This window comes from Alnus glutinosa, chromosome 5 (assembly GCF_958979055.1).
Source record: "Alnus glutinosa chromosome 5, dhAlnGlut1.1, whole genome shotgun sequence".
Classification (NCBI taxonomy): Eukaryota; Viridiplantae; Streptophyta; class Magnoliopsida; order Fagales; family Betulaceae; genus Alnus; species Alnus glutinosa.
Window position 1 is genome coordinate 8,404,857 of NC_084890.1, and position 15,399 is coordinate 8,420,255.

Consider the following 15,399-nt stretch of genomic DNA (forward strand, 5'->3'; position numbering starts at 1 on the left):
AGCACTAAATGTTGATTCCGAACTCACTGTAGTGATAGGAATTGAAAGGATGTCCCGTGCCATCTTAGATAAAATGCGGTACTTAAGTTGATTGGATTTCCACCACTCCAAAGCATCAAACTTCAAATCAGCACCCTCATCACAGATATAAACATCTTCTTCCAAATATATTTCCAGATCTGACTTCACAGGTTGAAAGGTATCAACACTTCCTACAAAAGAGTTAAGCATAGCCATTCCACTTTTAGTGCTCCTTTGAACACCATTAGATGAACCATCACTTGAAGATGAAGCAGAATTAGAATTACTTTGATGCCCACGGTTTGGGGCAGCAGATAAGTTGTGGGCATCAACATACTCACCATACAACTCATTTAAGATACTATGTACCTTTTCAACATTTCTAGTGGCTTCAGGCTCTTCATAAATTTCATGGAAACAAAATTGTACAAGTTTCAACTTAAACCTTGGATCCAAAATAGCACCAATAGCCATGAGCAGATTGCATTCCCCTAAGTATTTATCAAATTTCAAATACATTTTTTCTGCCATTGTTCTTACATAAACATTGGCATCCTTAGATTTTTTACCCAACACATCTCTTATTCTCCAAACCTCAGGAAGAAATAAATTAGAAGTTGGGTAATTACTCCCTGATACTATCTTTGTCACCTCATTAAAACCCTCTAAAACATGACAAACATTCTCAACTTTAACCCAATCATCAACACTTGGCACCCAACGAAAGCTTTGATCCCTATCTTCATACCTTGGGAACACCTCCCTAAACTCTAATGCGGTAGACAACATCATATAAGTGATATTCCACCTAGTAGGAACATCTAAAATCAGTTTCTTATAGGACAATTGTAACTGCTTTGCAATTTCAGCAAATTGCTTCAACCTACCCTCCAATGCAACTATATACTTTATACCATCCCTAACACAATCCACAATATCTCCAATTTGGCTAATACCATCTTGCACCAACAGATTAGTAATATGAGCACAGCAACGTACATGAAAGAGTTGTCCCTTAACAGCTAATGTCTTTTTCAAAGAAAAATCATCTTTTAAAATTCGAATGGCCACATCATTGTTTCTTGCATTGTCTACTGTTATTGTAGATACCTTATTCTCAATTCCCCACTCAATGAAACTCTTTTGAAGTGCATCAGCAATTATAACACCACTATGAGGGGGTGGGACATTAAAAAAGTTCAAAACACGTTTTTGTAAATGCCACCAAGAATCAACAAAATGACATGTAACTACCATATAAGACACTTTCTGACCTGAGGTCCACATATCAGTAGTTATGTTTACTTTGTTAACATTTTTCAACAAATTTTTCAGTTTCTTTTTCTCTATTTCATAGGTAGATATACAATCACTTTTAGCAGTTGCACGTGATATCTTTTGCCAATAAGGAGTGTTAGCCCTCATAAACTTGTTAAACAAAACATGTTCCACTACCATAAAAGGATACTCATGGTAAAGTATCATATGAGAAGCAAGCTCTCGTACCTTCTTATGATCGTAAGTAAAACATGATGCGGAGCCCACATTTCTACAATCAGAGTCAAATGTAATCACCTTCTGCTTCTTGCTAGCTGCTATGCGTGGAATGCAGCTATTCAAGTGCCTATGAAATTGAGTTGTGGCGCCCGAAGCAGGAATGCCAATGATAGATTTATAGTGAATGCACTGAGCTTTCTTCACACCAGATTGCAGTAATTCCTTAAAGTCATTCCAAATTGGAGAGGTCCTCTTCCTTGGCTTCCTTTCATAAGCATGCTTTTGAGGATCATTACCCTCATGAACCTCCTCAGCAGCACAAGCACTTTCCCCACTGGGGATATGCTGGACAACATCTTCATCAGGTGATTCAAGACTTGTAAGTCCATCATCATCATTTGATGCAATACTCATCAGATTTAGGTTCACATCAAGTGAACCTTCGTCTACATTAACTATCAACTCGTCCATGGACAGAGAGTGGTAGCAAACTACATTACAATAATAAACATAGACTACAGTTACACAAAGATATACAGAGTATTAAATAAAACAGAATGAATAATAAATCAAACCTAAAAATTTAAATAGCATCATGTTCATACTACAAATTAAAACCTAAATAAAATCATAGTATATTATACAGAGTATTAAATAAAACAGAATGTATAATTAATTAAACCTAAAAATTTAAATAGCATCATGTTCATACTACAAATTAAAACCTAAATGATAATTATGAAACATCAAAATGTATCATTTTTATTGAATTTCTTAGAACCCAAACAAAGACAGAGAGCTAAAAAAAATCATAGTGTATTATCCAGAGTATTAAATAAAACAGAATGTATAATAAATCAAACCTAAAAATTTAAATAGCATCATGTTCATACTACAAATTAAAACCTAAATGATAATCATGAAACATCAAAATGTATTATTTTTCCCGAATTTCTCATAAACCAAACAGAGACAGAGAGCTGAAAAATCATAATATATTATATAGAGCATTAAATAAAACAAAATGAATAATAAATCAAACCTAAAAATTTATATAGCATCATGTTCATACATTAATACCTAAATGATAAACATGAAACATCAGAATGTATCGTTTTTTTAGAATTTCTCAGAACCCAAACATAGATAGAGAGTTGAAAAAAAAATATCATAGTATATTATACAGAGCATTAAATAAAACAGAATGAATAATAAATCAAACCTAAATTGTCATAAAACCCTAAAATCAATTTATGATCGAACATCAAACAATTGAAACAAATCAATTAATCAAACAAAGAAAAAGCTCTCTATTTTCTGAAAAATGGATAAATGAGAAAAAATGATTTTTTTTTTTTGCCTTTCTCGGTTATCTTAGACCCAAGACTTAGGGCAAGAGATATGGCAAGAAAGAGTGAGAGAAGATGAATAAAATTAGAAGATAGGCTAAAAGGATGAAGGAGAAAAAGAGATTCACCAAAAAAATCGGAAGGCCTTTGAGATTTTTGGACAAAGCACGCAAATCTTAGAGTTCTTTCTACAGGAGAGGAACCGAACCGACTAAACAAAGAACAAAGAGTAAATAACAAAAAAATATATATATTTATACAACCCATAAGCCGATGAAGCTGAAGCATGCGAATCGTGGTGTGGGTTGTCGTCCTCATGCTCAAGATTTGACTGAAAATCGTAGATGTGAAGCCTCAAGATCTACTGGTACAGAGAGAGGATGAGAGAGGCTGAGAGAGGGGTTGAGAGAATCTGGAGGAAAAGCTGTTGGCGGTAAGGGTTAGAGTCTTAGAGACGTTTGTGAATTGTGAGAGAGATGAGATCAAATCTCATTGAATGCAACAGGTGAGTGGTTGAGAGCATTTACTCTCCTTGAGTCTGTCGAGGTGAGAAACAAAGAGTCAAGAAGAAACTAAGAAAGTGAGCGGCGGAAATGACAAAAATGAGAGAAATTCAGAAAAGAAAGAAACCCTAAAGGCCTAAACTTAAAACAATATATCTCTCCCTCCATCTCTTTTTGGCTGTTGGATCTTCATCAACGACCAAAACAAAGGCAACAAAATTGATAAAAAAAAAAAAAAAGAAAGAAAGAAAGAAAGAAAGAAGGGAGGAAGAGGCTGCTTGCCTATTTGGTAATTACTAATTCTTAAAATTCAAATGGAATCAGACCTAACTACTAGTTAGGTTTTTAAAATGTTATTATATTTTAATATTTAACTTTCACACACACACACACACACACACACACACACACACACACACATATATATATATATATTAATTACTTATTATTATTATTATTATTATTATTATATATGAACGAGCCTATCGAGCCTAGTCGAGTTTCTACGAGCTTTGTTCATGATCATACCCCGAGCCGAGTCAAATATTGACATGTTCAGCTCATTTATTAAATGAGTTAAAAAAAATGTTCAAGCTCTGTTTGTTTAATAAATGAACCGATCCCGAGCTGAGCTTTGTCGAGCCGAGTCCGAGTATGCTCACGAGTAACTTTACTCGCTTATAGCCCTACTAATAACTGTTTCTTGTAAAATTACAATTTTACTTTTAAAAGAAAAGAGAGTTGCCCCTCTCCCCGGGGCCCGGGCAATTACTCGGCCGCCACTAGTCAAAGAGGGTCGGCGACGGCCACCCCCTGTTATTCATAAATATTTTGGAGGAATTCTGTATACGGCGCCCATTTGTTCCTATTTTTTAAGTGAAAATCAATGTTTTCTGACTTGGCAGCTGGCGCTGGCCGCCACTAAAGAATTTAGACTCGGGGGTTCGTTGAATGCGCCGTCGAATATGCAATAATCGAGAGGCCTATTATTATCATTATTATTGACTCTTTAATAAGAGCTCTTGATTATATCATTATATATTTGCATGGATCTCAAATAGAAAGCACGCAAAAACAGAATATCAATTAGTTCAGATATTGGTGGTTCAAAAAATTAAAAAAGAATAATAAATAGTTCAGAATCTTCAAGAGAGTGAGTAATTAATATTAATAATGTATTTCACTCTTCCCCCTTGATGTTTGTGTAACGCCCATGCCCGTAAGGCTCAGTATGTTGGAAAATGATCTTCTCCGATTCAAATGAACTAAGAAGAGTCGGTCCTTAATTAAAACAATAATAATAAAAAAAATCGACTCATTTCCAGTTCATTTAAATTGAAGAGGATTCAAATTCCAATTTGTTAGCTTTAAAGTCTCGTAGGCGCAAGATAGGCAGCATGGGCCGGGGAGCACCCTTGTTGTGCTCGGGTTGGTGGCAAGGCCGAGTGCGGGTTGCGCTCTCCCCTATCTGGACCTATAGCCCGGTCCATTCTAGGGGGTCTTCTATTGGTACCAATGCACTATTTTTTTTTGTGTTTTTTTAGTCCAAACTCCATAGCCAAATTGATCCCGGAGTCCATTGTGGAAGCAACTCAGTTTGTAGGACTCATCCAAGCCTGTTTGATAGAATTTCAATTTGGGCCTTGTAAAGCTGTCTCTGTAGAGGTTTGTCTATTTGACTATTTGACTGCGGCATTGGACTCGTGCACTGTCGCATCCGTCTCTCTCCTTTGCCTTTCCAAACACGGCAGGCATCTTTCTTTACGCGCAAGGCTTCAAGGCCTAGCCTTCAAGTCTTCGGAGTTCGGACACCACTTGATAGGTATACGTGGTCAAAGAATGATGGCCTTGATCTCCAAACCCAATTTGACGGTTGGATCATATAGCTGATGACAATGGCAGTGCCACGTGGTTGCATTGATCAACTTCATAATCCTTGAATGTCATCTAAGCTAGCGGGCTGTGAATGAGTGACGGCGGGAGGTGTGGTCACCCTTTCCCTTGCCTTCTCTTTCAAATTCTGTCCTCATGTGAATGAGTGACTGCTCTTTTGAAGACCATTCCTCTTCGGACTTAAAGGCAAGAATATGAGCAGATGCCATGACAGAACCATGATTATTTCAGGGAAATACACATTCGTCTTGATGCCATTTATCTCCATTTACTGTACTTGTGACGAAGAAAATGTTGATAGATAACTACCCGGCTACCGCCCTTGTGACCAAAAAAATCAAACCAAATGAATATCTAAAAGTTGACCAAGAAATTAAGTTCAATAACTCCTCCTAGCCTCATCCAACACCACCTGCTCATCTCTCTGTATCATTTTTCTAGCTATCCCCCATGAGAGCGCCCTCTTCTTCAATTCTGCCATGCATCATGAAGAAGTATAGACACCAACAGCCCCTCCTACTATGCTTTCTGCTGCCCCTTTTCCACTTCTTCCAATCCATGTCGGCTGTTGATATCGTCTTCAATGGCTTCAACTCCTCCGATATGTTACTGTACGGCCTGGCCACCGTTGAATCTCGTATTCTAACGCTCACTAACAACACAAATTTCACAGTCGGTCGTGCTCTTTACCCAGAAAAGATCCCCGCTAAGAAGCCGAACTCTTCTTATGTATATCCTTTCTCAACTTCTTTCATCTTCTCGATGATTCCTTACAAGAATAATCCTCCTGGGCATGGCATAGTTTTCGTTTTTGTGCCCGCCACTGACATCAAAGACGGGACGTCAGCTCAATATCAAGGCCTTTTCAACTTAACCAACAACGGGAATCGCAATAACCATGTCTTTGGTGTCGAGTTTGATGTGTTTAAGAACGAAGAATTCGATGACATAAGCGCCAACCATGTTGGAATCGACGTGAACTCCCTCAAATCAATGGCAGCACACGATGCCGGGTACTGGCCCGACTACCAAAGAAGCAAAAACAGCAACAATGCTGATGATGAGAAGTCATTCAAGGAATTGAAGCTGAACAGTGGTGAAAATTACCAAGTTTGGGTAGACTATTCAGATTCTTTGATTAATGTTACTATGGCTCCGGTGGGCATGAAAAGACCTCGGAAGCCTTTGTTAAATGTTTCTCTTGATCTTTCTGACGTTTTTAAGGATGACATGTATGTAGGCTTTACTACTGCTACCGGAAAGTTAATTCAAAATAACAAGATTTTGGCTTGGAGCTTTAGTAATTCCAACTTTTCGTTAAGCGAAGAGTTGGTTACCACAGGTTTGCCATCGTTTGTTCCCCCAAAACGTTCAATATTTCGATCCAAAGGGTTTGTTGCAGGAATCACAGTGGGAGGTTTCTTCTGTGTTGGTCTTTGTGCTCTGTTTGCTCTGTTTTCGATCAAGAGGCAGGGAAGGAGAGCTAGGGAGAGAGCGGAAATGGAAGAATGGGAATTGGAGTATTGGCCACACAGAATGACTTACAAAGAAATTGAGGCGGCCACAAGAGAATTCTCAGAAGAAAATGTGATTGGAACTGGAGGGAATGGGAAGGTCTATAAGGGTGTTTTAGCAGGAGGGGCAGAGGTTGCAGTGAAATGCATTTCGCATGAAAATGATGGGATGAGAGAATTTTTGGCTGAAATTTCAAGCCTTGGAAGATTGAAGCATAGAAGTTTGGTGGGGTTGAGAGGGTGGTGCAAGAGAGAGAAGGGGAACTTCTTGTTGATTTATGACTACATGGAAAATGGGAGTTTGGACAAGTGGGTGTTTGAATGTGATAACAGTGAGATGTTGAGCTTTGAAGACAGGATAAGGATTTTGAAAGATCTAGCTTCAGCAGTCTTGTACTTACATGAGGGGTGGGAAGCCAAAGTCCTTCATAGGGACATTAAGGCCAGCAATGTGTTACTTGACAAGAATATGAACGGAAGGCTAGGGGATTTTGGATTAGCCCGAATGCACGACCATGGTCAAGTACCTGGCACGACTAGGGTGGTTGGGACCGTCGGATATTTGGCGCCGGAAGTGATGAGTAGTGGGCGGCCATCGGCTCAAACAGATGTGTTTGGATTTGGTGTCTTGATTTTAGAAGTAATGTGTGGGAGGAGGCCTACAGAGGAAGGGAAGCCGCCTTTGGTAGAATGGGCATGGCAATTGATGGCACAAGGGCAATTATTGAATGCCCTTGATGAGAGATTGAAGGCTGGAGGCGAGTTTGATGCAGAAGAAGTGGACAGGGTGCTTCACTTGGGCTTGTTGTGTGCGTACCCTGACCCAAGTTCCCGGCCAACCATGAGACAAGTAGTGAAAGTGTTGGAGGGGAACAATGAGGTGGAGGAGGAGGAGGTTGAAAGTGAGGATATGAATGCATATTTGCTCCGAAAAATGAAATCCATGTGTAAGTGGTCTGAGATTCCAGGAAGCTTTGGCTCTTCATCACACCCAACATTTGAAGATCTTCGGCAGTCCCACTCTGCATCCATGTCCCTGTCTTGGTCCAATACTATGGTGGACGGCAGGTGAATCTGCTTCATGAATGGACAATTGAGGGTCATTTGTTCTATCAGCTCAGAAGCAACAGAAGATTTCCACCAAAATGCTTGGGGATTGACTCCCCAGCGTTGGCAAATAATCTAAAACCTTTCGGAATTACTGTACTCGGGAAAAGAAGAATGTTCATTTGATAAGTTGTGGCATGCTTTATCAAAGACTCCGACCAAGAAGACTCATGGATCGAGACATGAACATGGTGTCCATATGAACAAAATATTGATCAAAACCTTTCCAGTCATTTATATAGAAATAGAAGAGTTTGTATCCATATACACTTTGTAACGTTAACTATACAGTTTGTATTTACAATAACAAATGATAAAGATAGAATGTCAAATAATCTTCACATCATTTGCAATTCCTTGGTGTCATCCTATCTCGATCAAGCTTCAAATTATGACATTTCTCAGTTTGTTGCTCTGCCTTATCTTCTACTGATTTCAACTCTATAAGCTCTGTTAAGTTTTATATATTATATATTACAACAAGAACTGTCGAGAGCCAGCAGGATTCAGCTTATAGATGTAGTCCCCATCTCCAGGGTCATCAAAGATTTGATGTCCACGAAAAACAGAAAAAAGTCATCTAAGAGACCCTACTCCCAAAACACACCCAACCATAGGAGATGCAACACTCTATGGTGACATATTTGTTAATTGTAATTTGAGTAACAAATTTCTTTCCCCTTACTCAATTAACTAATTGGCTACCAAAATCTCAATTGTTAATTGTAATTTGACTAAAAGATTGTCAAACTTGGTATCAAAAACAACGATAGGAAACTCTCCTATCTCATCATCATTTCCATGAATTGAGTGTAAAATTTTCTAAAGGAAAAACAATCAATTTTGAATACAAAATGATATATAAATTAGAACCGAAAATAAAAACAAAAAATAAAAACTGTATGCAAATGGGTAAGAGATAGTTCGAGGATGAATGCTTAACACGTACTTTTATCTTTACTCAACAGCATAAACAAAACCCAACAAACAATACAAAATATCCATCATATCCCAACCTAATATCACTTCCTCTCCACTACAAAATACTTTGTTCTCTCTAAAATTATTAATAATATTAATATGGTTAATACTTTGTGCCAAAAACAACATAGTAAACTATTTTGCTCACCATCATTTCCTTGAATTTACTGTCAAATTTACAAAAGAACATAATCACAAACAATAAAAAGCCAAAAAAATAAAAATAAAAATTGAAAAAATACTAATATATGTAGAAAAGAAGTGCCTTTTCCATATACTTTCCCCGGTTCCAATGAAATTCTTAAGTATAGGAAAAAGTCATATCAAATAGAGATTTTTTCAACGTAACATAAATTACTTTTAGAATAGAAGTTAAAAATAATTTAAAAATTATAAGAATAAGGCAAAAAATGGAATCTGAAGAACAAAATCACACATAAAATAAAGACAAACAAACATATTATTTACCATTATCTTTGAACACGACCTGTAAACACATTTTCCAAAACCCAATCAAAGTTAATAGTGATCTAACAGAAAATTTATTGTCTTTTCCATACATTTTTTTTCATAGGTATAGGAAAAATTCCTGTTAAATAGATATTTATTCTTTCAATCATAATTCACATATATAACATAAGAGAAAATACTTTTAGAATAGAAATAATAATTAATATAAAAATTATAACAATTAATAGAATCCAAAGCACAGAATCACAAAAAATAAAGACAAACAAACAAATTATTTACCAATCTCTTTGAACACGACCCCTACAAACACAATTTTCAAAACCCAATCAAAATTAATACTAATATAATAGAAATTGACTTTATTTTCCGTATACATTTTTATATTCCAATGAAATTTATAGGTATAAAAAAAGTCATGTCAAATAGATTTTCTTTCTACCATCTTTGGCATATATAATGTAAGAAACTACTTTTAGATATAATAATTATAATAATACATAAAACATAAATTATAACAAAAATAAGGACCAAAACAAAAGATGATAATGAAAATCTCTTTCCCACTATCATTTTCTGAATTCAATGTAAAATTTACCAAAAAAATAATTGAAGAAAGAATAATATATAAATTAGAACAAAGAAATCCAAATGCATTACAGAAAAGGTTCGTATAATATATACTTACTATTAAGTGTAAACTTTGGTAAAGTAATACTTGCGCAGTTGCGTTGCGTATAGTTTTGTGAAATGGCGCATGAGGGATATGAGGATATCAATATTTGGTTTTAGACTTACAACAGACTACAAAAAGTTTCTTAGTGGTTTTCATATTGAAGAAACTGTTTGTTTTTATTTGTAGTTTTTTAAGGCAGATTCTTTTTTTTTTTAAAAAAAAAAAAAAAAAAAACCAAAACAAAAACGCCACTTGTCTTAAAAATAGGATGCCATGGTTTATCAAGATCTGCAACTGCAACAGAAAAAACAACAGTTTGAATATCTGCAACAGGGACCCAGCCTCTTATTTGCAATACTTTCGAAATCAAACTTATGTTCCGTTTGTTTTGGCGTAAAATGATTTCTGGAAAATGATTTTGGCATTTTTCGGTGTTTGGTAGAGGTGAAAATAATAGTCAATCGAAAAATGATTTCTGTTTGACCGAAAACCCTTAGTAAATTTCGGAAAATGATTTACACTTTTTAAAAGCGTAAATCATTTTAAAAGCATTCGACTCCTAGTAAACGACACAATCGACCTTCATTTCAAGCAGTCGACCATCACCAAAATCTTGCCAGTACCAAAATTTGACAGCATCCGATCTATGTCGCCGGAAGCCGGCGACGGAATCCGGCAGGCTGGCCGGACAGATCAGGCCAGAACGGCCAGCCGGCAGGATATGGCCAGAACGGCCGGATTCCGGCGGTTCTGGCAAATTCCAGCCAGTATGCCGGAGTCCGGTCGTTCTATGCCGGAATCCGGCCAACCCAGATTTCGACGAAACTGTTAGGATTCCGGTCTTTATCTTGGATTCTGGCTATAGTAGTCGGAATGGCGGAATCCGGTAAAAGTGGCCAGAATCCTGTCGGTCAGTGACAGAATCTCGTCTTCGGTAATTTTTATATTATTTTACATTAATATTTATATGTTTGGAATAAAAATTGATTTTTATAGGTTAATATGATTGAATAAAAACATTAAAAAAAATTGTGATTTTTCCGTACGCGCCAAACACCGGAAAATGCTTTCAGCAAAAAATATTTTCCAGAAATATGATTTCCCTGAAATCATTTTACGACAGAAACCATTTTACGTCGAAACAAGCGGAGCATTAGCTGCACTACGCTCATTTTCACAAACACAATTTTTACTTTAATAGACTTAAAACACACTAAACAATTTGAAAACAAGAAACATATATGATGTGTTGTTAAAAAACAGGATACTTGTCGAGATCATATTTGTAACAAATAAACGATCAGTGTTTGGAAACACACTAAACAATTTGAAAGCGAAAAGATACCGTTTAACACACCATTCTTTAGAGTATGATGCGTTTGAAATCATTCTACTTGTAAGTTTAATGGAATGTCACTTGTTTCAATGTTATGCATTCATCTTATTGATTCCCCTAGTGTGTGTATATATATATATATGAAGAGTGACAGTAATTGCTACTGCTTAATTTGCTGACTGTACTGGTGGATGATGCATAATCCATTGTTGTTTGAAGTTGTATATGAGGAAGTTGATACATGAACATCACCCCCGAAAGCTAAGGGACTCTCTCTAGGTCTGCCAAAAGGTCAAAAGTCCATGATGAGTTTCTATTCTAAAAACTAAACTAATTAAAGATCTATAAAACTAAGCTACTCCTACTCCTAAGCTACTGTCACTCCTCCAAGCTACCTCCCAAAAAAGACCCAACGTTGGATGCCCTTTTATAGAAGAAAAGGTTGCTTCATGGTGAGGTAAGGTAAAAAGGTTTTGATTCTTTTGTGCTGCCCAACAAAGGGACCCACGCCTCTTTATAGACCAAAAGATTTCTTCAGGGAGAGCCCATCATTTCTGCACAGCCGCTGCCCATCATTTAATTGTGCGTGAAAATATTCCCATCTTTTGTTCCAGTTTTCAGAACTGCAGAAGTAGATCTGCAGTGCGGAGCCACATGGGTGACTTCGGTCTTTGGCAAAAAAAAAATCTTCATCCGATTTAGCTCGATTTCTTGAGGGCTTTTTGGTCTTTTTCCATTAATCATTTGAAAATGCTAAAAGCACTCAAACAAGTCAAAATATTAAATTACAATGAGGCTAAGGGTTTAACAATAGCAAATTAAGGAGCTTGAATATGCAATATTCAAGACCTATCACCAACCATAAGGTAAGTGGTTGAGTAAGCTTCTTCTGACGGCCATAAACACGTGTGAGTGGAGGGCATAATCTGATGTCTCCGCCAACTCCTCCAGAACGGATGTGCGGAGATCCAGGCAGAGGAAGATCCTGCTGACTCCGATAAAGCTCTAGTAAATTTGAATCAAGCTGTTGGAGTGTCTCTCTGGGAATCCAGGCACAGTCTGAATCAGGTTGATCTACCCAACGAACAAGGAAACGCTGCACCTCTCTATCAATGGTAAACACAATCTGTTCATCTAAAATAACATCAATTTTATCTTTGTGTGTTGTGATAGATGGTACTGGAGTGGGGGTGGCAACAGGGTCAGGGTCAAGGTCAAGGTCCACAGATGGAGGTAGAAGACGATCATTGGAGGGGTTAAAATAACCTTTGTAAGCAACTAGATCCTCAACATTGAAGGTAGAGTGGTAACCAAAATGTGATGGCAGATCAATGACATATGCATTTGGACCAACTCGCTTTAAAATTTTAAAAGGACCAGTACTACGAGACATATGCACATGTCTATATATATAATTCAGACCGATATCTCGATAGGGGATGTTGGCAATGTTGCTGAACTTGACCTGAGAGCTCGTTATCGCTGCCGTCAAAGGAAAAGAGCATTCTCAGAGAACCCTATTGGGTATCAGCATTGTTGTGGAGAAAAAGATTTGAGAGATGTAAAGAGAGAAGAGAAGAGTTATTTGTTTTTTATTTGTGTTGCATGTAATGAATCAAAGTGCATGAGTTTGATATTTATACAAAGGGAAAGACTTGGGCATTAAGTAATATGACTAACTAACTAAATACATTTATAGCTGTTAATCTAGCTGATCTAAGTAATCTGCACATGTCTATATATATAATTCGGACCGAAATCTCGACTGGGGATGTTGGCAATGTTACGTGGACTTGACCCGAGAGCTCGTTATCACTGCCGTCAAAGGAAAAGAGCATTCTTAGAGAACGCTATTGAGTATCAGCATTGTTGTAGAGAAAAAGATTTGAGAGATATGAAGAGAGAAGAGAAGAGTTCTTTGTTTTTGTTGTATTGCATGTAATGAATCAAAGTGCATGAGTTTGATATTTATACAAAGGGAAAAACTTAGACATTAAGAACCGGATGTACCTTCTTCAACTCCATGGTTTCGATTTTTGGATATGGGTCAAGAAATTCACCGTTCTTCATTTGCCCATTTTTTGCTTCTTGAATTTCCTTACCATAAATTTCTTCAAACTTTCCAATTGTCCTTTCTTCAGAAAATTTGTTTATGCCATCCTCCAAAATTCCAGGTTCTCGAAAATCCCCTGATTCTTGTTCTTCTTCAGGTTCTTGAAAATTCCTGATTTCTCTTCTCCCTAGAATTTCATCTTTATATAGCATAGGCTTAAGAACATAGTCCAATTTGCATGTCACCATTTGCTGGTCATTGCTCTTCAGTAAATTAGGAATTTCGATTGCATCTTCTTGTGTAACATCTTGCGAACTCACAACACAGTTGTCCCCTTTGCTGAAGTACTCACGCAATTTCTCCATAGCCTGGCATAATTCCTCATCAATTTGCCTCCTTCGTAAAATCTGTTGTTGCACTTTTTGGTTTGCTTCCTCTTCTTTTTGCATTTCCTTTACTTCTTGTATTACCTTCCGGAACTGGTAATCTGCTTCACGAAGTCTTTGAATTTCTTCCTGTTCTTCTTGTATTTCCTTTCGGAACTGGTACTTCAATTTGCTAACAAATGATTCCCAATTGCCAATCAACCCCCATCGTTCAACGTCCCCAAACCAAACGGCAGCTTCCCCTCTCATGTGAAATGCAGCAATGGGAATTTGGTCCCAAACTGGAGTTTGATAATATTGAAAGAACGTGTTTGCCTTAAAAAGTCAGGTATTAGGATTTTTACCTGTAAATCTTGGAAATTCCAATCTTGCAGGGCGGGGTTGTTGGTTTCTTTCTCATTGATCCTCATCATACCTTCTGCCAAACCTTCTTTTTTCATAACAATGTTGTTGCTGCCGCTAGTGAGGATCCTCTTCTTCATTTTGTCTTTCGTTCTTTCGTCAGAATACGTGTTTTGGAATTGCATTCTTGGATTTCTTGCGTGTCTTTCATTCTGATTTACAGGACTTTCCGATTCCTTCTTTCTTGCACTCCAAGTGTGCTCTATGGATTGCCTTTGATCCTGTTGCCAGCTTGGATGTATATTTCTTCTAATTGTCGCCATTGTTGAATCAAACGACTCTGATACCATTGTAATGAAAATGTTTCTTTTTGGAATTTTTGTAGATATATTTGTGATGGAAGATTAGAAATGGGTAGAGAAAGAAATAAAATTGTATTGAATTATTGAAAGATAGGCTGATTCGAGTTCAGCAGGACTCCATTACAGGGAGATTCGAGCTCTTCCCTTATAGCTCCAAGGAACAGTTTCAAAACTCTTCATACAATCGATAACCTTTTTTTCCCATACATTGGGCTTTTTATACTCTCAACTTATATCTGCTAACTAACTAACAAAAGCTCAACTATTTAACTAACAAAAGTCTAAAGTCTTATTATTACTATTATATCCCTTATACTATTATATCTCTTATACTAACTAAATACATTTATAGTCGTTAATCTAGCTGATTTAAGTAATCTGCACATGTCTATTTATATAATTCGGATCGAGATCTCGACGGGGGATGTTGGCAATGTTACTTGGACTTGACCCGGGAGCTTGTTATCGCTGTCGTCAAAGGAAAAGAGCATTCTCAGAGAAATCTATTGGGTATCAGCATTGTTTTAGAGAAAAAGATTTGAGAGATATGAAGAGAGAAGAGAAGAGTTCTTTGTTTATGTTGTATTGCACGTAATGAATCGAAGTGCATGAGTTTGATATTTATAGAAAGGGAAAAACTTAGACATTAAGTAATCTGACAATTAAAAGATGGGGAATGATCCTTACACTCACACAACACAACAATGACACAACACCAAGGCACAATGGAGTGTGGTCCATGTGTGGGCCCCACATGAACCACACATGGACCATGTGAAGATAATTTGTATTAATATGACATGGTCAATCAATCATTAAATTATCCTTTTAACAAAAGATTATCAAAGGAAGATAATAATGAGATACCGGGCTGGTGAATCACTCGGACGCTCCTCAGCTCTTGGGCGTGA

General features: G+C 37.0%; 2 protein-coding genes across 2 annotated transcripts; one reads left to right on the top strand and one right to left on the bottom strand.

Moving 5' to 3' along the window:
• Positions 1-244: 244 nt before the first annotated feature.
• On the bottom strand, positions 245-1,989 carry LOC133868918 (zinc finger BED domain-containing protein RICESLEEPER 2-like). The gene is made up of 2 exons (XM_062305916.1): positions 391-1,989; positions 245-253 (listed from the first exon to the last, which is right to left on the bottom strand). The coding sequence occupies exons 1-2, from the start codon at positions 1,987-1,989 to the stop codon at positions 245-247; spliced, it is 1,608 nt and encodes a 535-aa protein (XP_062161900.1).
• Positions 1,990-5,499: 3,510 nt separating this feature from the next.
• LOC133867875 (L-type lectin-domain containing receptor kinase VII.1-like) lies at positions 5,500-8,230 on the top strand. Its single transcript, XM_062304643.1, has one exon. The coding sequence runs from the start codon at positions 5,714-5,716 to the stop codon at positions 7,847-7,849; it is 2,136 nt and encodes a 711-aa protein (XP_062160627.1). The 5' UTR covers positions 5,500-5,713; the 3' UTR covers positions 7,850-8,230.
• Positions 8,231-15,399: the final 7,169 nt, after the last annotated feature.

Coding starts and splice junctions, on each gene's coding strand:
- LOC133868918 (XM_062305916.1), bottom strand. CDS start 1,989: ATGGACGAGTTGATAGTTAATGTAGACGAAGGTTCACTTGATGTGAAC.
- LOC133867875 (XM_062304643.1), top strand. CDS start 5,714: ATGAGAGCGCCCTCTTCTTCAATTCTGCCATGCATCATGAAGAAGTAT.